This window comes from Coffea arabica, chromosome 6e (genome assembly GCF_036785885.1).
Source record: "Coffea arabica cultivar ET-39 chromosome 6e, Coffea Arabica ET-39 HiFi, whole genome shotgun sequence".
NCBI classification, from domain to species: Eukaryota; Viridiplantae; Streptophyta; class Magnoliopsida; order Gentianales; family Rubiaceae; genus Coffea; species Coffea arabica.
In genome coordinates, this window is record NC_092321.1 from 20,769,544 (window position 1) to 20,795,304 (window position 25,761).

General features: G+C 35.4%; 1 protein-coding gene across 3 annotated transcripts; it reads left to right on the plus strand.

Annotated features, from left to right (window-relative positions):
* The first annotated feature begins 7,671 nt into the window (after positions 1-7,671).
* On the plus strand, positions 7,672-17,401 carry LOC113695970 (uncharacterized). 3 transcript variants are annotated; one of them, XM_027215221.2, is made up of 8 exons: positions 7,694-7,875; positions 7,992-8,133; positions 12,656-13,549; positions 13,663-13,803; positions 15,799-15,890; positions 16,676-16,744; positions 16,871-17,249; positions 17,343-17,401. In XM_027215221.2, exons 2-8 carry the CDS (start codon positions 8,004-8,006, stop codon positions 17,384-17,386), a joined length of 1,749 nt encoding a protein of 582 aa, XP_027071022.2. In that variant the 5' UTR covers positions 7,694-7,875; positions 7,992-8,003; the 3' UTR covers positions 17,387-17,401. The 3 variants fall into 3 exon arrangements, with proteins under 3 accessions (XP_027071024.1, XP_027071022.2, XP_071911723.1); XM_027215223.2 differs by lacking the exon at positions 17,343-17,401 and having other exon boundaries at positions 7,672-7,875; positions 16,908-17,195; XM_072055622.1 differs by lacking the exons at positions 16,676-16,744; positions 17,343-17,401 and having other exon boundaries at positions 7,736-7,875; positions 16,908-17,195.
* The last annotated feature ends 8,360 nt before the right edge of the window (positions 17,402-25,761 follow it).

Below are 25,761 nucleotides of genomic sequence, written 5' to 3' on the forward strand. Positions count from 1 at the left end.
ATTGTATAAAAGACTAATAAGTTTACGAATAACTAAATCAAAAGAATATTTTGATACCTCTTTTAAATTTTTTCACTACAAATGAGGTTTGAACTCTAAATTTATAATTCAAGGGGGACTTAATTCCCTTTTAATGGCCATTGAGCTTAAAGCTCAGTGGCTCCTTAAGTGCTCTGGTCAGCGATGCTAGTTTGGCTAATGGTTAGCGAATTGATTATGTAACTTGCTGATTTGAATCGTTCTGAGATGATAGTTTGCCGGAGTAGGCAATCAAGAACCCATGAGACTGATCTTGTAAGGGATAAGCGAAGTGATAGGTCGCAATTTTGTCATTTATTTTATAAAATAATTTCCTCCTATTGTCTTAACAAATGTGTATTAATTGACGGATTCTATTCACTTTTGGCATTTGTACTGATCACAAGGAGTTGGAATAAAATGTGGTAAAAAGGTGCAAATTCCTCGCTATATTTACTATTTGATGCGAGACATCCAGAGTTGAAAAGCGGGGTCACAAAGTCTGTCAGCTGGTGCAATTGCTAGCCATATATCCTCGGTGACATGGATCCGCAAGACCAATCTTCTTGGCAATTAGTAGAGGAGTTTAAGTAGTAGTAGAAAACATGAAACTAGTCTTGATTTCGTTTCCTTATTTATTGTTCAAGTGCGAAAGAAGAGGGATCCGATGAGGACTCCTCTTAATTCTTTCTTTTAGTAGTTTGCGGAAGGAGAAAAATTGGGCAGACATTAGGAGACTTGCTTTTGGTCTTGCTAGATTTTTCTACTATTTCATGGTGTGCCGCCGAGGCAATCAGAAAACATTAGTCATTCTTTCGACTTTGTATTCTTACTCTATCGGATTTTTCATCTCAATTGAAGACGATGCACTCAACAATTATTTCTACAATTTCGCATGAGATTGTTTTGACAGAGATGAACTAAATCTCTTTCTCTATTCAAAGAATAACGGGGGATTTGGTTCATCTAAAAATTGTGAGATCGTTCGCATATTCTCTGATTATAATGCTTATGGTTGTTTTATTAATTGAGTATCCTGGACCCGGACGTTGAATTAATTTAATAACCTAATGTCAATTAGAGCGTTAAATTCGTAATTGTTTAATTGCTCTAAAATAGTGGCAACTGGTATGATTGGATTTGTGTCATGGGAATACGCTGGCTAATCTAAAATAACCCTAGTAGTGTATTATTTTGTTAGAATATGGCTCCTCTAATACGTAAGGCAATTGGGGAATTAAATTCTACGATCGTACCTAAGATTGTTTCTCGATTAAAGTAGTGATTAACGGTCGTACCTTAATCACGGACACAGTAAGGAGGAGTTGATTGTCATCGCTTGTTTGGCAGTTATAACATATTTATCAGTTAATAATTGGAATTATCTTTGCATCGATGATCAATTAGGTGAACCATTACTGAAGTTATTTCTTGGCTAGAACTTCGTTATCATTAATTCGGGTTTAATAAATTGTCATTTAACTTTTAGTTAGTTATTTATTTTTATTTGAACCGTTTAATTATCACCATTTTTTAGAAAGCAACTCCCCCTTGTTAGTTTGAATTTCAAAAAAAAAACAAATATCCCCAATCCCTATGGATTCGACCCTTCTTATCACTATCTACAGAAATTATCTTTTGTTTGAAAAGGTATTTATTATTGTATAGACTCGACAACCTGTCACAAAACCTCTTCAAAATGGTACAGTGATTTGTACCACTAATTGGTATTAGACTGACACAAGTATTGAGCTGAAGGTCAAAGCAATTGTAGCGACTAACAAGTCTAAAATTGTGGGAACAACTGAACAAGTAAGTATAAAGTAATAATAAAACAGTGAAAAGAAAATTGAAGAAAAAGTTTATTTACCAACAACCTGATTAACAAGCAGGCGCGCATCACGTGAAGGTAAAGTTGAAACCCACTATCACTTTCAATTTCGGTTGTCTTTGCAAGACCAAAAACAACCTCCAATTTTGCTTGTGCTAACGTGTCTTATCCCCTTCTCATCGGTACCTTTTTGCACCACTTTGCCAATGCATTGGTACAAACCATTATACCAATTCTTAGAAGTTATGAAGGAATAAGGAGAATATATGGGTACAGTTACATAATTCGAAGGTAGACAAGGACTCAATAGTTACAACTATTTATTAGCTTCCTACCTTTAATTGATTGTTTAGCTCTTTTGCTTGTTTTCAGTTATCAAAAATTTGGCTTGCTTTTCTCCAATAACTTTTCTGCGATGTTTCCACTGATATAGCTTCATTAAATTTAAATCAAGAAAGAGTCTAACAGGTGGGATGATTTTTGGGATATGGGTCGGATGATATGAAAAAAAAAAGTTAAATGAGAGATTTCGAGGTTTCGGGTAAGAGATTCGAAACTTCCATAGACACTAAAAAAATTAGAAAAAAAAAGATGGGATGATTTTTGTGTAGAATAATCCAAATCTATCTCGAACACAACCTCTCCAAATACAAAAGCAAGCAACAAGCTAAAACCACTGGGAGACAAAATGGGCCACACCACTCCAGAAGGGCAAATAAATGATTGTGTAAGAAGACCCACCAATTATCCAATGTAGCGCAAATAGAAACTAGGGATCCCCCTACCCCGCCCCCGTCCCATCGCCGCTTCCCTCTAATAAAAATTTGTTATATAATTTTATTATGATTAAATTTTAATTAATAATTATGTACTTAAATATCAATACATCATCAATTTATTATTTATTATAATTTTACAATTAAAACTTATAAAAATAATTAAACAAAAGTTATTTGAATATAATCCAACATAATGAAACAAATCTAATTAAAATAGTCAAATTTTCACCTTTGATACAAATACAATCACTAAGTCATTATTGTGCTTTTTTTTTTGAGAAAAATATGTTATTGTGTTAAGTGCAATTAGAAATTTAGTATAAATGTATTAGTAAATTTAGTATAACTAATTAATAATTTTTATTAGTAGACATGTATAATTAATAGTATAATTGATAATATCATTATATTGCATATACTAATATCCATTATATAATACATATAACTAATAATATCCTTATTATAAGTTGGTAACTAATTAAATTAAATATTATATATATATATATATATATATATTAAGTTTTTAGCGGGTGGCGCGCCCCATTTCTAAACAGGGGAAAAAATTCCCCCCTCCCCCCCCCCCCCACCTCCCGATCAACAACCCGCTCCATTAGTCCCCTGCGAGCACCCGCCCCCAATTGCCATCCCTAAGCAAAATTGCTTCTTGTTATATATGTGTATAAGAAAAGTGAAAAAAATGAGGATTAAGTCAAGCTCGCTTTTATGTGTATCATGAGCCAAATCAATTAGTATGTGGTAGAAGGAGGGCTGGATATCCAATATCTACGTAAAAGGGCCAAACTTCATATATTTATGGGGCAAAAAGTTTAGTTACAAATAATGTAGTTGATTATAAATTTCAAGGTGAAAAACCACATCGTTTGTATGGGATGAGCAGAACCAATTAACCGCGCTTTCTGTTATTCACTTCACAGAAGCAAAAAAGGAACTTACTTCTCTTTCCTTCTAACAACAGTCCATTGTTGGTTTTTGGACATTGCAAGTGATTTGCCACCAAATTCAAATCTAATTACAATAGATTCCAATATTTAATTGATCGAAGTAACTTTCAATCATGACATTATTGGTTTTTGGACATTGCAAGTGATTGGCCACCAAACTCAAATCTAATTACATTGGATTCCAATATTTAATTGATTAAAGTAACTTTCAATCATGACATGACTTGGGAAGGAGGGATTAAGGGGTTTAAGCAATCGTTTGGGGAACTTCACGTCCAAGATTTGGCCAAAATTTTAAAATTCGTTATTGATATTTTATACCATACACAATAAGTTGCAAGGAAACCTAATTCTCTTTCCAGTTAACCACGCTTTTGAGTATTCATTTCATACAAGCAAAAGATGGAACTTAATTCTTTTTCCTTCAAAAAGTTCATTATTGATTATTGGACATTGCAAGGGATGGGGGCGGGGGTTGTTTGATTTGCTGGGATCCAAAACTCCCAGCTTGCGAATGAGACCAAGGAAAGCATCACATCCTATTGCCTTGATGAAAATGTCACCGAGCTCCTGTTTGATAATTCGGTTTATTACTTAAATTTAACAGATTCAAATTTTAATATATTCAGACCATTGATAGCAAAAAATTGAACTTTTGAATTTTTTAGACAAAACTTGCTCCCAAAATAAATAATAATCTATTCACTTATCATTGAATATGATATATACTCAAATGTATTAGATTTAATACTTAACAATTTAATAAATTAATAGATTCAGACTTTAGATTTCAGATTTCATGTTTCAGTTTTCAGACTTCAGTTTTATCAAACACACTCGAAGTAGAGACATGTCAAGTAACTAACTGCTTGGCCTGAATTTTTTCCGTATGGTTATCCAACTCGATGTCCTTGGTGCACTCATTGTAAAATGGATTAATGGTGGTAATGTGTAATGCTGCTTGATTATCACAAAAGAGATGTATTATTTGCAGAGATGTATTTGTTCTTTACGTGCTATGACATTGGGCTACCACCAAGGAATACAATATAGTCTGTACTCAAGCGATCAATTATTAGAAATGCACCCCAATCAGCATCACAAAATCTGGCAAACTAGAATGCAGAAGTGCTAGAAACTAATATCCCAATGTATCTCTCTGATATAGCTTAGGATTCTCAAAGATACAGCAATATTAAGTGGTTTTCATAGGGCTAGTGCATAAATTGTCTAAGATGATTCACGGCAAATGCAATGTCTAGACGTGTGATGGTGAGTAGATAAGCCTTCCGATTAGTATGCGATGAGATCAGGATCAGAAAAGCAGCAATTTTGCACCCAGTAAGGCTAGCATCTGGAAGAATATCAAGAGCATATATATCTCTTTCGACAAAGGAAAATTTTCTTATTATCTCGACTATCCTCAAGACCAAAGAAAAAGATGAAAGAACTCAAATCCTTGATACGAAATTGATGATTTAAATATCAGCTTCTCAACTGAGGCATAATCATTTCTGGTGATAGTAAAATCGTGAACATAAACAAGAACAAAGTTATACGAGCACCTCGCTTCGAGGTGAACAAGGATTAATCAGTTAGGGATTGAGTGAAACCTGGATTTTGTAAAGCTGAAAAGGATTTAGAAAACTAGTGGTGTAAACGCCACCACCAGTTCAACAAAGCTTGGAGTACGTGGCATGAGAACTTCTTCCTATAATCACCATGCAAAAACACGTACGTTGTTCACATCTAATTGCTTAAAGAGGCTAATTTTTTATGGTAGCAACAGCAAGCAAGAAACAAATAAAAGTAAGTTATGGTAGTCAATAGAGTCCAGTTTACCATTTCTGTTCTCACTGGAATTTACTTGCAGTGGACTAGTGCCTTTTTGCTTCATAAGGCTGTTGCCAAGAAGATGGGGAGCATATTGTCTTTTTCTCTATGGTCTGGGAAATAAAATCACATTATTTTTCCAAGGTCAGTTGGGCAGATATTTGTAAACCTTTGAAGGAAGGAGGGCTAGGGATCAAGGATGGAGGGCAGTGGAACATGTGTTTGATTATCAAGCTCATGGGGAACATCTGTCAGAGAAAAATTCCTTGTTGGTGCTATGGATTCACTCTATTATGTTAATGAGTCAGAGATTTGGCAGTAAAAATACCAATGGACAGTTCATGGGAATGGAGAAAAGTTTTTCAATTGAGGCCCTTAGTTTGCTCTTGGATACCAGTGAAAATCAGAAATGGTAAAAGTACTTATCTTTGGTACGATAGCTGGAATGTTCTTGGTCCATTACTTCTTATATTGAAGTTTGCTTCGGAATGTAGGACTCCAGAAGATGAAATGGGAAATGGCCCTTGAGTGGGGTTTGGACGAAAGCTGTTTCAGACGCTAGTTACCTTTTTGCTAAAGTCTTTCCTTCTTATGTTTCCCTTTTACTCTCCTGATTTTTGAGGGTATAGTAATAGTGATTTCTCATGCACATTGAAGATGCTCTCCTCTTCTATGAAGCTTTACCGCTGATTGTTAATGAAAGTTTTATCTTTTGCACTACAAAAAGAAAAAGGGAACTCCAGGACATAAGCATGAAGAAAACACAAGTTCAGGCATATGCAAGCAGTTGTAATATGGTTTAAACACAAGTGTGACAATAACATGGCGGACAGAGAAGGAACTAAAATAAACAAAGCTAATTGATAAAGGGGGTAAAAGGATTTTTTTTTTTTTTTTAAAAAAAAAAAGGAGCTGAAGACACTTCCTTGAATCTGCAGATTTATAATTACGTGACAAAATTATTCTAGCCTTTCGCTTTGTTCATATACATATCTTCAATCAAGCGTCCAAGCGAAATGAATGAAGAACCCCCAATTTGACCGGCCTTCCTGCTGATCTCTTACATTTCTTTGACTCTCTTTCTGAATGGATTTTCATTGTCCATCAAACATCTGATACCTTTCTCTATTTCCTCAGCCATCACAAGATTTTTTGCATTTTGCATTCGATAATCTAATTCAATTCCATAGCTGGTTCCAATTCTCTTACCAATTCAAAAGCATTAATTTACTGCTCAGCATAAAGAGGCCATGTTGCAACAGGCACCCCGTGCCACAAGCTTTGCAGTGTAGAATTCCAGCCACAATGGGACACGAACTGCTTCGCGAGCCAGCACCTCTATCTGTGGTGCCCAACCACACACCAATCCTCGATTCTTGACACTTTCCAAGAATCCTTCTGGCAATATTTCAGAAAAATTGGAATATTCACCTGTCCCATTTGTGAAGTCCTTTGGTACGGGCGACCTGACAGACCACAAGAATCTGTAGCCGCTCTGCTCGAGTGCAACTGGTCTGGCTCAAAACTACCCAGGCTTCCGAAACAGAGAAATACAACTGACAATGGAGGCTGATCATCTAGCCATTTCATTATCCTTTCGCGGTCTGACCTCTGCTTTTGGCCTTCCAGCTCGGGCAAGGGTGGTCCAACTGTATAATTTGATGGTGTGACCTTAACTAACTTTTCTTTTTAGTTAAAATATATTTTATTAGCCTTATAGTTCTTTTAATTAGTCGTAACTGTGATGTATCACTTGTATCACCTAACTATTTACACTTTACTTTAGTCCTTTCAATCCTAGTAAGGTTTATATAATATTGAATCCTTTGTCTATTTTTAAAGACGTCCTCTCTTTTTTTTTATTTATAAACCTCCCATCCCTCTCTATATCCTTCTCATCTCCAATTGCTAAGGACAAAATTGGAATTTGGAACCTAACGACAAAGAAATTCTAATAGCCTTCCTCTGTCAAAAAAAACATATAAAAGCTTCGAAACCCTAATTTCAATCTAAGTAAAATTTCACGTGCAGAATTATTACGTGTGACAATTTTCAAAATTCTATGGGGACAAAATAGTAACAAATGGGGACATGAACTTCCAAAATCAATTTTTGATCTCGATCTACAAAGCCCGCCTTATTAACCCAAATAAGGATTTGGGCTCCAACCCATCATCATCCTTGTCCTTATCCAGCCCCAACGGCCCAACTCCTCAAGAATTTCTGAGATCTTTTTGGTCATATCTTGGCTTCGAACTAAAGCATCAAACCCTAGACACCTCACACAAAAGATATTTTCAGGGAGAAACCAAAACAGGGAAAATAAAAGGAAAAAAAAACTGAGATTTATTTTTTAAGGATAAAAAAGAAAATATATCTCCAATTTTATGGCACTTTTTTCTTGAACTCGACACCGAAAAAATCCCAAGCCCTATATTACCCTGAAATACAGGTTCGTCTCTCAAATTTCTTTTTCTTTTTCTTTCTGAAAAGATTTATTAAGGGGAAAAAAATCGCCGAAACCCTAGATTGAAGAATTGTGTATTTTGATTTTCGGTTTGAATTTAGGTGGTGACTGAAATGGAACCACGATCTTCTCCGCAAGAGAGAGTGGATTCTGCGACGGCGACGTTTCGCAAGCCGTCTACTGATGCTGGCAATAGGATATACCGGCGCCGCTCACCGGTCGGTGGATCCTCTGCATCCGAGGGTAAGTCTTACCTACTATTGTTCTATTTTTTTTTTTTTTGGTTTTTTGTAGTTTTTGCGTTTATGGAATTTTGCACCTTTGGTTTTATTTGAATGCGTGGGTTTTTTTTTTTGGATGGTCTCATGAGTTGCAGAAATGTTAGCAATATCTTGAGTGATGAAGGTTTGGTAGATTTTTTGGTATATGTCATTAGTTTCAAATGTTGGGGGAACTTCGAAATTTGTAAAGTTGGTGAAGTGCATAGTTATTTGTGTGTTTTTGTTTGCTGAGTTGATTACCTTTCTTTTGTTGTATGATGGAGGGATGGGGGCGGGGGTTGTTTGATTTGCTGGTGTCAGAAGTATTTTTAGTTATCTGTCTTTTGGCGGCTGTTGGCGATTCTCTGGTGTGTATTTGTTAGGTTTTGCGGATGTTTAAGGTCAAACTTGTGATTCCATAGAGTTTGAGTTCTAGTGATAAGTTTCATAGCAAGTGCTTGAAGCTCGTCAATTCCTGGTGTCATGCCTTTATGTTGTATCTTATGCCCATTTGTTACTTGAAAATAATTTGTATTGCCTGCCTGTTGTATTGTTCTTTGTCAATTGAAGAAATGGCCAAGATGCCTGTTGATTAGGTAGCTTTGGTGGACTGCAAAGGTTTCAACCATCTTGGATGCCTTTTTGGCATTCTTTTGTTGTGCCAAGTTCTAAATTTGAATAGAAACTTCGCACATATATAATGCAGAATGCATCTTTTTAACACGTTCCTCATCAATCTCTTCTAAAATATTTTCCTTCTTTTTGACAACTTGAATTGGGGGATGAACTCGTAAAAGGGGAAGTGTGTTTGACGTGCAAAGTTTAGCAAAGAGAGAACAAAGAGAAGAGAAGTGAAGTGGACGGGGGCCTTAGAGATGGGGAAGAAGAGAAGGGAGATTAAATTGTTAGAATCTGAGAAGTGGATTCAATTAATGGCTTCCTCTGTTCAATGCTTTGTTTGCAGAGGAATTTCCAGACTAGTTAGACTGAATTACATGCTCAAAGTCTGTGTATAAACATAGTGGAAAACACACCCTTTCCACAACCCAAATCTTAGGCTATGAGTTCTAAGAGGAGAAGAACTGGAGAAGAGAAACCAGAAAAGTCAAAGTTAGTTTGTTGTTTCTTTCATAGTTGTAGAGATGTTAGTCCTTTTTTTTTTTCCAGAAATTGTGGGTTGGTGGGGTGGTGGACCCTTTATTCCCTCTATGTTATTGGAAAAAAAAAAAAGAGAAGTCGGGTTGGCGGGTATATCGGGTTGGCCATCATTGGCGCCCATCAGTTTTCCTCTTCTCTTAGATATGTGTAGGATTTGGTTTGTGAAAAGGGTCTATTTTCCACTACAATATATGTGGTCTTGGGCACGTAATTCTGTCTAGCCAATCCGATAGATTCAGCAGCGAAGCTTTGGATGGAGGTAAATAGTTCAATTCTTGTATTCTAACAGTGGTAAGGATTCAAAGTCTGTGTAGAATACAGAGAGAAGTGATTTTGTAAATCAGAGGAGTGGTATAATGTGCTAAAACCAGTAACATTAAGATAAGATGAATTTCACCACTTGACAGTCAAAGAAAAGTCAACTGCAGAAGCTAGAAGTCGACAAAAGATACAGTGGAAAGTAGTACGCAGCTCAAACTCCTTGCGCCAAAACCCCAAGCCATGTACTTTATCGCTAGGCGCATGCATACCCAGCTAGGTGCAGCAGGTTGTGGCTCATGGTGGCTTGAGGTTAGGTGCATGCCTTAGGTGTCTTTATCAACTATGAGAAAGAACTGAATGGGAAGAAATCAATGTTCAAGGCATGAATGCAAAAGGGTCAGTACTTGTAAAACTGTTTGCTCCAACTGCTCTTCTTTAATCAGGAGGAAAGTTTTATTGTAACATGATCGGGCTAAAAGGACAACCACTTGAAGGATGGTTCTTTTGGGTTTCCCAATTTTTAGTGATTTCATCTGGGTCCATTAAGATTTTAAATTTGATAAGAGAATATTAAAACCGGATTGGTATTGGATATTGTAAGAGTATTTTGTGGATCTGTGGTTGTTAGTCCTGTTAATTGTTAAAAGTATTGCAGTGGCCACTTGCTGCCATTGTCAGCAGTGTTATCCTTGAATGCTCACTAGGTTTGGCTTGGTATGATGTGATAAGGTTAATAGATTTATTGTTATACTTTTCTCACTTTGAACTTAAAATGCAAAATTTTCATATTTTCTTTTGGAATTCTGCTGTTGAGGGATGTCTTCTATAATACGTTGTCCTGAAATTAGAAGTTCACTTGTACAGAAAGATATGGTTAACTGCTGCTCTATACCACTTTGCTTTGGATGGGCATGAATTTCATTGCTTTCAGGTGGCTTGGGGAGGATGCAAATGTCTAGGAAGTCCTGTGCCTCAAATCATCCTATGCTGTAACAAAAACACCAACCAGAATCAAGTTAAACTGAATTTTAGGGTCAAAATTCATAGATAATTTTCTAAAACTTTTTTTTAATGTAAAACAGACTGCATGAGTAGTGAATTATGTTAGTTATACTAATCTTTTGTTATATGTTTAGCTCAGCAGCTATTTAAGAATGGTGCTAGCATTTTGTGTTGTATGCTTGTGTTTTATTTACTGTTTTTTTAGTTAAGATTTACAATCCTTTTTGCACCTCAGGTATGTTGATTTTGCACTTAATATGTGCTGTCTTTTTTCCTCCCTTTTGAATCAAGTTGGCCTTTTAGCATCACAGAATTCACAAGTGTGGCATAATTGTCTACTGCCATGATTTTGGGTATTATATATAGCTTCTAATCGTAGGGATATGCCATTTGGTGTATATCATTGTTCCTGAAGTTGATGCTTGATATTGCTGTTTGAAGCAAAATTTTGAGGTGGTAACTGGAGCTGTAGATTGATGAACATGCAGCTATTGCTACAGATTATCCTTATTGTATTGTTCAATATCCCACATAATGGAAATATGTCCTTGCACCTGTACTTTAAATGATCTATTATTAGTGAAGGCTTTCCAATTTATTTGTCTATACTGTAAGCACATTTGTGGTTCCCTAGTTTGTCAAAACCATGTAGCTGATGAGTGTTGCTGATATTCTTGCTAGAATTAAAGATAAAACTGAATGAAATCCTCCTATAACTCGTTCCCTTAATGGATTCGGACAGCCCCAGGTTGTCTGATATCCCCATAAACGAATTTAATAGTTGTTGGAATAAAAGATTTCTGGTCCACTTTTAACTTAAGAAATTGATTTTGAGCTGAATGGTATTACATGAGCATTGAGTTTTGGGTAAGTGACAGCATTTTTGAGACGGACCACAATAGGAAGTATTCAACTGTCAATTGGACTGAGGTAATATACTTCAGGAAGGTAAGGTCCTCCTTTGGGAGTCTGATGTGTTAGTTGAATTATGGCAGATTAGATGCCAAATCCACTCTAGTCTACTGAAGTGACTAAGGTCCTCTATGGGGCCATCTCAATTTAGGTCCTTTAGGATTCAAGATCCAGATTTTTTTTTACATATAATTCTTTCAATAGTAACATCATCAACTAGTTACTGCTTGCTGTAATCGGATCAAAGTTATTTTAAGAAATATGATGCGGGCAAAGAAAATAAACAATTGATTGTTCAGCAATTTAGACTGTTCCTTTTGTATATAGCTGATAGGACTATAATGGGCTTAGCGGAATAAGCTGTTCTGGGGCTAAACTAAAATTTAAAAGCAGCAAACAATATATATCTTTAAAAGGCCAAAAATTGAATTAATAAATTTAATGTTATAGGTCAATATAGATCATTTAGTATAGAATTATATATGTCTAACGAAGTCTGGGCATCAGTAATCTTAAGGCCTATTACACAACCTTAGTTGCTATTTGAGAAATTTCCAAAATGTACCAAAATTTGATGGTATTGGAGTTGGGCACATAATCTGCTTGTATTCCCACAAGTTGTGAATCTTACTGCCACATTGCCATTGCATGCCACAGAGAAGTCGTTGTGCTGGTTGGTGATTGCATGAGTGGAAGTTCTTTGATTGTTTATGACCACTTTTCTCATGTATGGAACTTCTTTTGCAATGTTATTATTGACATTTTTGTGGTTTGACTGTGTCTTGTGGCTTTAAGGTCCTGTTCTTTGTTCCTATATTTGATAAAATCACTAGTGTCACTTCTGTAAGCTATGGTGTACACTACTCCTGCATACTGTTGGATATCACAATCAAGTTAAGTTGATGGCTTTACAGGTACTTTAGATATCTTACCTTTTTGGGCAGTAGGCAGTGATCTGATTAAGTAGGGAACTACAAGCTGTGTTTCATGGGCATGTTGATAGGAATCCAACACATCCCCACCCTTCTTTTATTGTCTCCAACGATGCATACCAGTTGGTATTCTGGAAGCAAAAAACTGCTTCTGGTTTTGCTACCTTTTTTGTTTTTTCCATTCAAACACGTAGTCATTCTCTTGGCACTAAGTTATGCTGCTTTTATTTGTGTCTGCAGGAAGTCCGACTCATGAACGCAACTCTACCCCAATCCAAATGAGTAAAGATAGTGAAAGAGGTGCTGATGAACGGCGAAGGAAGGATGAAGGGAGAGACACTGAAAGGCATTCTGGACGGAGCCATTATGGCAGGAGTGGTGACTCCTATAGTCATTCTGATCGACGGTCTTCACGGAGTTCTCGTGGTTATCATAGGCATGATGATTATCACAGACGTGATAAGTACGTGGATGGTGATGATAGAGATTATTCTCGGTCTGCTCGTTCTGGTAGAGATTCAAGAAGTAACACTTATTCTGATTACTCTAGGAGGGAAGGTGAGCATCGCTCAAGAGACCATGCACGTGATGATGACAGATATTCAGGAGATAAGCTGGATGGTTTGGGGGATCGCAGCAGAGGTAAGGAGAGAGAAAAAGATTCATCTTTTGAATATGAAAGGCATAGAGAAAAAATTTCATCTTCTGATAGAGCTGGATCTGGTAGGAGGCGCTCTAACAATGATGATATTAAGCATGGGGAAAGGGATAGATGTACTGATGATAAAGTTAGTACAGATGAGAAGCTTGACCATCAAAGGAGTTCAGGGGATTACAGGAGTGATCGTGGACCGTCTTATGAAGAATCTAGGACCTATAAGAATGACTCATCTTCTAGAAGGGATAGCTCTGGACATCGTCTGAGAGAAGCTAGCCGGGGTGATGTTAAATCATTGGACAGTGAAAAGTATGCCAGAGAAGAAAAGAACTATGACGATAGAGAAAGGTATAAGGAACGTCACCAGAAGGAATCAGGGGACAAATCTGAAGATGGAAATGGTCATTTTGGCAAAGATCAAGAATCCTCAGCCAAGAAGCAAAAGTTAATTAACATGGATGAAAGCAATAGTAATGGTATTTACTATAGGCTTCACCTCGATATGCAATTTGTTCCCTTGTCATGTTTACTCTTTTCTCATGCTACCTCTCTTAACTGTCTACTCATGCTGCACTTTTTGCTTATCCAGTAGCTGAAGCCGATGAAAAGAACTCTTCTAGTTTGAAGCAAGCTCAAGAGTTTACTGGTACAGGGTCTGCTGAGCAGGCTTGTCTGACAGATTCTGATATAGATGCTGCAAAAGTTGCTGCAATGAAGGCTGCTGAACTTGGTATGCTGTTATTTTAGCTGTTATCTGTATTTTGCATTGTGTAGCTATTGTTCATTCAAAGGCAAATATGCATGTAGGTTTTGTGTGATGTGGTGAAGTGATTATTATGGTTGAAGACATTGTAGTATAATCTTGTAGATGGTAATTGCATATCGGTGTGTGGTAGATTATCATTCCTAGAAATTGCCAGCCAATCTAATATGTATGCCAGTCTCAGTAAAACTGTCTCTCTTGCTATTTTGAGATCACAAAAACAATGTCACTTTCCAAACATTTCGAGGTCTATCAATTTGCTTTTCAATCCTATCCCTAATAAAGAATTCAATGATTCAAATTGTCTCCATTCTCACCACAAAATAATTATGCAAGGTCAAGGTTGGAAAGTGGAAAAGAATCTTTAAATTCCTATAACTGTGTGACCTACTAAATGGACAAGTAATGGATATGGCTTTACTTCTTTTATTGTGTTTCGAATATATATGTGCCTAATTGATATTTTTTTGTGGTGGTGTTGAAATTACGCAACTTCACTGCTGATTTTTTGTACTAGAATAAATGAATTAGTAATTGAATTAGGAGCAGTTCCACATTTGGTGTCTTATGACTAGTTCAAGTGTTTTGAATTATAATTTTCTTTTGTTGAGATTTGTTAGCAAAGATTATGTTAGTTTGTTTCTTGTATGCTCCACAAATATAGAGCTCATGAATGAAGAATTTAAGGTGTTCTCAAGTTCTTCAATACAAGACTTCATAATAAGTCATTTTTTTGCAGCACTAACTACTAGTGTTGTTTCTTATTATGAAGTCTTGTATTGAAGAACTTGAGAACACCTTAAATTCTTCATTCATGAGCTCTCTATTTGTGGAGCATACAAGAAACAAACTATACTTCATAATAAGAAACAACACTAGTAGTTAGTGCTGCAAAAAAATGACTTATTATGAAGTCTTGTATTGAAGAACTTGAGAACACCTTAAATTCTTCATTCATGAGCTCTCTATTTGTGGAGCATACAAGAAACAAACAAACATATTTCTTTGCTAACAAATCTGAGCAACAGATACTTGTAATTCAAAACACTTGAACTAGTCAAAAGATACCAAATGTGGAACTACTCCTAACTACTAGATTTATTCATTATTCTAGTACCAAAAGGAATCTAGAAAAATCTGTGAAGAAGTTGTCATATCTCAACAGGTGCTGACTACAAAGTCACTTTCCAAAAAAGTCGAGTTTATTGGCATGCATTCCACTTTTGCCCCTAATGAACAATTCGAATTGTCTCATTATTACCAAGCGCAATGATGATGTGATGACAAAATTGGAAAGTGGAAAAGAATTTATGAATATGTGTTGCTGACAAATGATGGATATGGTTTTTCTTGTTTCATTTTGTTGTTAAATGCAGGATTTGTCTATTTGATGGTTTTTGGTGTTGCTGACTGTGGAAGTATAAGTTTTAATTTATTACTCCAGATTAATTAGTTCTGCATCATTTGATGTCTTTTATTTTTTATGCCTTGCACTAGATGCTGCATCTGTTATTTTTAGTTCCTCCAAATCAACTTCTTGAGGAAGTACCAACTTTAAACTGCTAGGATAAATTCAAAGGATTGGTCTCTTGTTGCTTGTTATGGCTGATTCTATTTTCTCTTTCTAAGTAGATTCTTTGTTTCACGTTGAAGCATGGCTATGGATGAAATTTTTTTCCTTCTGGTCAAGCTTGAAGATTTCATGTATGCACTTCTGTGCATAAATCTATCTGAAGCAAATAGTGCATGTTTTTCAGCACTGAAACTTTCTTGGTTAATTGTTACAATATTGTTATATTTCCAAACTAATGCTGTGCCTGCAGATTTTTAGTTTTGCAATAACCCAGTCAAGATCATCTTGATTAGTTTTTGAATGTAGGATCTTTATGTACTTGGCTGCTGTTGCTTTCAAATTCTGTGTTCTCCAATTAACTTTTTGTCCCTTTTGGCTGTGAACCACAGTTAATCGAAACCTTGTTGGAACTGGGTTTATGTCTGCTGACCAAAAGAAGAAGCTTTTATGGGGCAACAAGAAAACCGCTGTTGCAGATGAGGTACTTATAGCTTAATGACAGCTAATTTTATTTTCTAGCTTGCTGCTTAAGAGAGAGCAGAAGTTGAGAATTGGATGTTCTGTCAATCTATATTTACCATTTTCTATGTACATTAAAGATGATTTTTTCCTATATTTTGTTGATGAAACTTTCATTCTGCTTGGCAATTGGAATGATTGTCTTGGTATATGCCTATTGAAGTTTGCTTTAAGTATTGACTAAACTTTATTTCTTGTGCTAATCTGGATCCATTGATTTGCACAATTCTGGTATAAAATTCCCATGCTTGGAGCTTGCCAAAATATGTTGAAGAAAAATATGTTTCTGTTATTGGATACCACTTTCGCATCCATACTTTGAGCATCATCGGCGTGCACATGTTAAGTAAAATATGTTACTGGTATTTGGTAATGCTTTTACATCTATACTTGTGCATGATCAGCATGGATTCCAATTTGTTGGTTTTGAAACATCAAATTCTAGCTTTTCTTGATTTGTTCTAATAGTTCTTTTATGCATATGCACATCAATTTTTAGTTTTTGGTGCTAAATGTAGCAATAATTTTCTCATGTTCTCTAGGGGTTCTAAATTATGGTACCTGAATTTTTTTTTTTTCCCTCTTGACATGACATGACTTGGCCTTTGTCCCCCTCTCCCCTCTTCCCTCCCCCCCCCTCCCAAAAAAAAATAAACCTTGTACATGTTCTGGTTGAATTTCGTAAACGCTTTTTGTTATTTACCATCTTTTTGCTGTTCTGTTTGTCCTCTCGATGCTCAAACATAGTCTGCTAACCACTGGGATACAACAATATTTGGTGATCGTGAGCGACAAGAAAAATTTCATAAGCTCATGGTAAGTTCTGTTCCATCTATTTGTTCAACTGTTTTAGTAGTCAGGACGTAGAAGCTTAGGCTTCTGTTTTCATGAACTAAGATTATGCTAATTGGTATTATTTCCTGCATACTAACACTCTTTTAGAGTCTGAGGTTGCATTGGTACCTATGGCCAATTGTAGGGTGTGAAGGGCGAAATGAAAGTGGACCACAAACCCGACGACGAAGTTGCAGAGAAGCAGAGGGAGCAGCTCCAGATGGATTTAGAGAAGCAATATACTGCTGGATTACGTCGAAGGGATGGTCGCACCGTTGGTCTAGGTCTTTAAAAACTCACTGGATGCATCTCCTTGTCTATGAGATAGTGTTTGGCCGTATTTTGTTGTATAATCTTAGAAGTATAAAGTTCATCGATATTGCACTTGCATGTAGAATTCGTGATCTATGGTTGAAGTTACGTTTATTGGACATCCAAATTTCCCATCTATGCCCTGGGTCTCCGTCATTCATTGGTAGCTCAACTGGTGCGTGGCTTGTTTAGTACTACTTAGTTTCTTTGACCGCCTAGTGTGAAATGGGAATCGGGGTTCTTATTCGAGAATTTTACTCTGTTTCAGATGAAAAATCCAATCACTTGCTATGGTGCTTCCCTCAGTTCTAAATGGGGCTGAAGGAATGGATTTTAGCTAATTCCCTCCGTGTACAAATGTTTCATTCTTTCTCTTTGGGATGGAGATGTGAAGTGGGGGGTTTTTTAGGGGTGGAGAAGGAAAATGGTCTCAAATCACCATGATGCAGAAATCAGACAATAGCAGTTTCTATACCTTTTTTTTCCTTTAAACTGACTTGTTACGAGGACTTGGGGTTATGAATTATGGTCTACAGCGGACTAGTGATTGTGTAGTGAAATTGCAAAATTTGTATGGGGAAAAGGGCTAGTTTCTTCGTGTATGAACTTAAATTTTGTTCTAAGCTGATTAGAACTCCATTGATCTACACAATCTACAACGTGGGGAACGTAGTAATTTTTTAAAACATTTAATTGGCCTGCACAAAACTATAAATCTATGGAATGAAATATTCAACACCATACTTCAAATTAAAGAAAAGGAAAAAAAAAATCCTTTGCAAGGCTCCAAAACTGTAAGGAAGCTTATAGCTGAGGCTGAACAGGACAAGATCCAAATGTGATTCTGATTAAGAAGTTTGTTGGATTTAGGTCTGAACGGGACAACGACATGAATTTCAATCTGATGTCTATAAAAGAGGGCAGGACATCAGGTGGAGCCATGGAGGGTGTGGCGTTTCATAAAGAGCCGAAATTTCTAGATGTTCTCTTTAGAGTTTAATACGTTCAAATAAACAATTATGAAAATTAGATTACACGCCTCAAAAAAAATTTTTTTTTTTTCAAATTTGGATCTCGAGTTCTTGTTTTGCCTCTATATCAATCAACTTCATGATGAGACTGAAAGCTACTGTTCTTAGATCTTTATACCATAAGCAGGATTGGCATCTCTTGCTCCAAAAAAGTGGACCACTAGCTTAATTTCGTTAGCTGCCGTGAGTAAACATAGCCTTTTCATTTCTTTCAAGTTTCGTACAGTACAGGAGGTGAAACTTTTTTTTTTTTTTTTATTATTATTCTAAATGTAATGTCCATATTTTTAAGTTCCATTTTGGCACATACTACAAGTCTGCTATCAGCAATTGAACAAAGGGTAATGGAAGAAGGGAAATATTTCAGCATAATATTTTCATACGCTAACACACTGATAGCGCGTATACATTAATAGATTTAAATGTACGAAATTTTAGACTCGAACGCAAATTTTACGCATATATCGTGTATTTATACTTTTAAGTGTATACAGTAATTATCATCAGTGAAGAACAGAAATATTTTGATAGAACAATAATTCCTTGTGATGCAAGAGAATGTATGGCCCAAGAAATTTAGTACATTCCAAAGCTAACAACCAACACCCTTTTGCAGTTAGCACCATATCTTTAATACAGTCCTTGGTTTCTGCATACAAATTACAAAGGGTGGTGATGTGAAGCTAGTTAGTCCAAGGGTATTCTAATGTTTCAAATATTCAATTGATTGACTATTCAATTATGTAAACAATAACCACAGCCTCATTTTTCAGCATGCCAAAAAAAAAAAAAAAACTCGTAGATTCTTCCTTTACTCTTTATCTGAATTTCCCCATTAAAGAAAGAAAAGGCCAAAGGCTTTACTTATCCTCGTGAACAGACAATGTGGAAACAAATATTATGCCTCTCATCCAAATGGAATCAAAAGCCTTTTGAGACGTAATTTTCCCTCCTTTATTATCTACACCTTACCTCAAATTTGTCGATTTCTTTTTTTTTACTGGTCCATTTTCATTCTTTAATAGTTTTCATGTCTGGAAAAAGTTGATGCAATTCAGTAAGGGGCCCTCTCTTCGCAGGTATCTTTTGATTTCTCATGGTGGACTCCAAGTGTATAATTGGCATTTGAAAAAAATGCTTATCTTGAGTCCATATCCATACGAACCATATATGAAAGGATAAGCACCAAAGATTTGGAGAATAATTGATATGAACAATGGTTGATTCGAAGGTACCTTTGAAAGATCTTTCACCACATTCTACCTGTAGAAAAAGCATACAGATGGATCTGAAGATTTGATGACAATTGTGTCATCTATAGGATCATTAAATCCATGTAAGGTAAAACTCAATTGTTGTGGCATTTCGTATTGGCTTGCCGAGGAATTCTGTTTCTCATGTACACAATTAAATAGCCTGTTTGGATTGTTAATTTTAGAAGTTTTTGCAAAAAAATGTACTGTACTGATTTGATGTATATGAGGCAAAGAAATGATTGAAAAATGCGTTTACGAAAAACGTAAAAATTTTTCTACAAAAAATCACAATCCAAATAAGGAATAGGTGTCTCATGAAATTTTAACTTTATCACTTGCCTCGTAAATTATGTACACTTTAGCATAAGAAAATTTAAATAACACCAAGCCCACCTTTTTATATGGTATCCACTTCTTATGTCTCAACAATTTTTGGTCTATTTTCAATGCACACGTCTAATGAGTTTGCAATTAAAGGTTTAGGGTGGATCGTCTGTTTCCAACAAATTATCAGGTCTTAATAATTTCTATATTATCTACGAAAACCATAGTTCGTGGATTGGACATAAAAGTATGATTAGTGTGGCACAGTTTTAGGAGGACAATGGTAAAAAATTTAGGAATCTTCTAAACTATTTTAATCATCCACTTTTGATCTCTCATTTATTTCAAGTTTTATTAAAAATAAAAAGTGTCAAATTTTAATCCTTCAATTAAATCTTACCATTAAATCCATCAAATTTTACCTTTAAATCCATCAACGTCAATGGTAGAGATGAATGGAAGGATTAAAATTTGACACTTTCCACGTTGAGAGGCTAATTTAAGACTTAAAATAGATTAATTAGGAACCAAATGTTAATGACTAAGATAGCTTAGGACTCCTTACCCTAAGGGCAAACTGCCTATAGATTATAGCCCAATATTTGTCAGATAAGTTCAATCTAGTGGTAGAGAAAAACCAAATTGAGGTAGGAGGAAAGGAAATGACACTACTTGGCATTTTCACTGCATTCTCTGTCTCACAATTTGTACTTTTCGGACCAAGCAAAATATGGTTCAAAATATATTTTGTTTTTAGACACTCTAAGAGTTGTTAATTGGGGAATACAGAAAAAGAAAGCTATCCTTCAAATAGTCTTGGGATGTAAAATTGCAAAAGTACCTTCTAATGTCTTGCAAATCTTAAAACACCCCACTTTGTTAAATGCAAAAGCGTTCTATGGTCAAAAGCACAAATCGAACGGAAGTAATTCGAGTGGCTTTTTGAGTCGAGTTTGAACTCTGTAATATTTTGCTCAAATACTTATTGAGTTTTTATGAGTTTTAAATATATACTCGTCTTTTTATATAACTAATTGAAATATATAATTTTATATTTCAAATTCGAGATTGAATTTCATGCATTTTGGGCGAACTCAAGACCAACTTGAATAACCGGTTTATTATCTCGAGTCAATTTTGAACATGTATTTTGATATTCGAACAACTTCGAGATCGACTTTGAATTCACTAAAGTTAAAGCAAAGTCAAGCCATAATTTTATAGAGTAGAATGCTTCCCCTTTTTTGGGCCTTGGGAACAAGTCAGAAAAAGTAATTAGTCATTCTTCACTATAAAAGTACCCATCTCTTCTTTATAGTTTATAGTGGTGACATGTTTATACCATAACAACAAAAGCCAAAATGATTTTGATTGATTGTCAAAGCGTCCAATAGGTGGGTGGTTAAACCAATTTAATTGTACCTGTTCTGGAAGCAACCTTTTTTGGCAGACATTTATGATTTATTACTTTAGGTGACAAGACATTAAATTAACCTCTAGTGAATTAATTGTACATGAATTGGAGCTCAAATATGGGCGCCACATGGCCTGGAGGCACTGGACCATGTGTGACATGATACATGGACCAAGTTCTTTTCATCCTTTTTTTAAAAAAAAAAAAAAATTCCTTTTGTTAGGAATGAATTTATTCATGAAATGAATTCTGATTTATCTTGTAAAAAATTATTTTTGGAAAACATAAAAAAAGTGATATATCATGGGTGCATTTCCTAATGGGAGACCAAAAAAAAAAAAAAAAGCTTGTGATCTTGGCGGTGGATTCTTTTATTTAATTTCTAGTTTGACTAAATGTGACAGATTTGTTGCATAACCAAAGGGACAAATAATACCCTTTTACTACCACAAAGAATAGCGGAGAAATTAACTCATATCGAGGTGCATTGTACATTGTAACTATCAATTATTTCACTAGGTAAAGGTGGAGTCCACGGAGCCCTTCTTGTGCTCCACAATCAATATGATGCTAAAGAAGTGATGCAACCTATGAAAAGTTCAAAAACACAAAAATAAAAAACCCACATTCACCCTGTTCTTGTCCAATCTTCTTAGTTCTTAGTTATTGTTCCCAAGAAAACCAAGAAAAGAAAAAAAACCCTCTTAGACGTTTTTCTTCTTCTTCTTCTTTACTAATCAACATAGAGAATTTTCTATGGCCTATAAGGATTGTTTTTAATCCAACTGCATTTTAATATCTCCAAACTGAATAAGGGATTGTATAGTTTTTTTCTTTTTTCGAAATCCTATTCTATTACAATGAGGAATTTTGGAAAAGGAGATGATGAGGGGAGCGGGGATGCCTCCTGCTGCTGTTCCTGTGGGGTGCCTGCCTGCTTGCTGCTGCTGTTCCTTGGCGAAATTGATGTTAGCAGGGTTGTATATTTGCTATGCTATACTATATATTCCCAATTACTCGGCATGATATAACCATAAACCAACCACCTCTTTTCCGCTTTTTTTTTTTTTTTTTTTTTGTAGTTTTTCCCAACAAATTCACTTTCAATCTGGTGTATGGTTTCCTGTGGCCTCGAGGCCATAAAAAAATTCATTCCAATTGGTTTTTAATGTGGTCCTTAGAAGTCTTTGCTCTACGTATTTTGTCTGGTAGAATTTAGGCATGTATCTGGTGGCCTTCCTTGGTCTCTTGACTGAGTTGTGATGGGCAATGACCTCAACTTGTTGAGCTGTGCACCAACTTTAATTTCCCACACAACTGAGACATCAGCATCTCTGCAAGATGTTTGACATGGGCAAAGGCATGGACCAGGACAAATGATACAGTCAATAGTCCAAATTTTATTTCCACAGTAATTTTTGTTGAAATTCAAAAACTTTTCCTTTTAAAATTTAAATTGCAAATGGACTTAAGTGAGACAAGTTCAATATTTTATATAGAAATTTCTGTGAAAACGAAATCTTGATGATAGCATAAAAAATAGCCATACACCGATCTTGTCTTGAATTGACAGGTGCCGAGCATGTGGAATAATAATAATAAAACCTAATTACCACCAAAAGCAATCAATAATCAATTCTAGGTACTGGAGTAGGAACTTTAGATGTACAATGGATTACTTGATTCACCCTGTTTCCAAAGAGTTTGCTTAATCCGATATACCAGAATTAATTAACTGACAAAAAATTTACTAACTAGTAGACAGTGACAAGCAGGGTCGTCTCCTCAGGGATTGAGAAAAAGTTCGTTTCCTTTCGAGTCAAAACAAACAGGGGGATTTAGGATTCAATGCTAATGAATTGCTAACTAAATAAATTAAATGCAAAAAAAATAATTAATTGAAAGAAATAATTGGGGCACTCTAACGAAGGATACACTTCAAAGATGGTTCATGCAACTGACCATCGATTCACATATAATTCCAATATTTATAATAGGGTGATTATAGCTGTCATACACGCGATAAACAACCAGTTTTTCTTTACTTTTTCGATAGTCAAGGTACAACCGTTAATTATTTCTCTAGCCAAGAAATAACCCTAGGTACGACCGTAAGATTTAATTTCTAGATTGCATTAAGAATTAGAAAAGTCCAACCCTAACTAACAAACACACTATGAGGGTTTGTTTAAATTAGATCGTATGTTTTCCTGACATAAATCCAATTATGCCAGTTGCTACCGGGACGGAAGTAATCGAACAATTACGGATTCAACTACCCCCAATTAGCAAGTAGCCTACGTGAATAATTAAATATTGCGCACCTACTCAATGATACATGATAGTTGTAGTAATTAAAAGTAGAAAACAACAAATATCAATAAATGGAGGAAACAGTTAAAATAATTTAGATTTAACAGTTATTATTGAACCAAATCTTCAGTTGTCCCGTTGACTAGAAGTATAAAATTAGTTCTCTATTAACGGAGAACCAGTCATGCAAATAGTTGTTCCAAACTTTTCCATCGTTTTTTCATCCCAAAAGTCGGCTAAGGAGAAAAAATAAAGACCAAGTCCAATGCCCTCACGCCTCTAGCCACACAAAAGATAGGAACAAATTGTTTCATGATTTCTTTCCTACTTTGACTGCTAATTGGTTAGTACTCTAATACCAATCAACTTCTTAGAATAAAACCCTATTACAAGTCAACTTTCTCAGCTTTCCTTTTTCTTGGGAGTGGCTCACTAGCTTTCTAATTTGTAGCCAACTACTTGATGCATTTTTGGAATTGGAAGCTTCTCACGTGCACTAAATTTCGAGAATCTAGACTTGAATGTGCCACCACCAAATTAGCTGGAAATTGCCCCTTTTAATCATATTTTGATTATTTTCCTACAATTAGCACCATTAACCAAATATAAGTAGAATCCATCAATTAATACAATATTTGCTAAAATAAAAGGAAAAATAAACATAAATCGGATGACAATTTCACATCCTATCAATTTTCCCCACACCTAAACTATGCTTGTCCTCAAGCATGAGAACAACAAATCAAGCAATCAAATTCAAACAATGGTTATTATTTAAATTTTCTATTACCAAGATACAATTAAAACATATGTCAAGTATTAGTGGCAATTTTCAAGAAATATCTCTCTAGTTAGCTTTCAAGATCAAGAACTCTTTCAATTTATGACTAACTAATCTAAGAATATAAAATATTCAACCAGCATCCATAAGCAAATGGTTCGACTATTAAGCAAAATCTCAATATTAAAATTCATGGATTAGCGGGCTAACAATTCATTCAAACACTTCTACATTTTTCACTATTAACGCATTTTTTTTTCTAAAATATCCCCACACTTGATTGATTTTTTTTTTCAGGGGGAATGCTTAGTCTTTAACCATTTATGCGTTTTGAAGCAAACTCTGACATTAGCCAAATGAAGGAACCCGGTTACTCAGCCATCATCGCTTAAAAACCACATACTCATAGCTATCGTCGCTTTTTTATGCGAAAATGGACACTTGTGGTGAAGACCTCTGGTTACTAGTCTACGATACTAACGGAGTATAGCCGAATACTATTCATAAATAACATCGAATAAAATTAACAGTTACACACACCCGCTTCATTTCTTAAATATGAAAAGTTAAGATTAATAGTTGAACCAATTTGCACAAAAAAATGCTAGACAAATATTTACAATATTTAGAGAAATTAACCAAAGATTGTAAAAAATCACAAAATCTCAAATATTCACAAAAAATATACTCTTAAATTTAACCATGTCATACTTAACACCTTAGAGTGTAAAATCTTACCAATAGAAAATTTTGAGATATCTATCCATCGTTTATTAGGAATAATCACAAATATGCACAAAGATAGGTAAATTTTGGATAAAATTCGATAAAGTCAAATAAAAAATTCCAACAAAAATGTCTACACTTGCACTTTTTCAATATATTATCAATATACTAGTTCCCCTACACCTAAATCTTACATTGTCCCCAATGTAAAATAAAGAATAAAAGAAAAGTAATGGGGATAATGAAACTTCCCTGATAATTGAGGAGGCCGTGGATAGCTACAGGTGAGGGGCAATTGATTGTGAAACTCGACATATGTTGATGGCTGGCGGTGGTGAAGTTCGGATGGAAGAAAGAAAGAAAGAAGAAAGAAAAATAATAGAGAAAGAAAGAAAGAAAAAGAAAGAAGAAAATTTTTTTTTTTTTACCACTACGTTAGACGTGGGCATGCCTAACTGTCCTTGAGTTTTCTGACCAACGCACGGAAATTAAGATCCTTAAGCGTGACTACCTGACGCATGCACGCCTAACTATCAGAGAGTCTTCTGATCAATTTTCAGAAATTGAGTTCTTTAAGCGTGACCACCTGGCGTGGGCACGCCTAACTCATGGAGAGTTTTCTGCCCGCGAAAGTGAATTGCCTTCTTTAAGCGTGACCACTTGGCGTGAGCACGTCTAACTGCCAACTTCCTGCCACAAAAATAACAAATCACTAAATGCAACTAACACTTAACAAAAACTCCAGAAACATAAGAAAACTAAAACAAATAGCTTTGGGTTGCCTCCCAAGCAGCGTCTTTCTTTAATGTTTTTGGTTAGACATTTTCATATTTATTTACGGA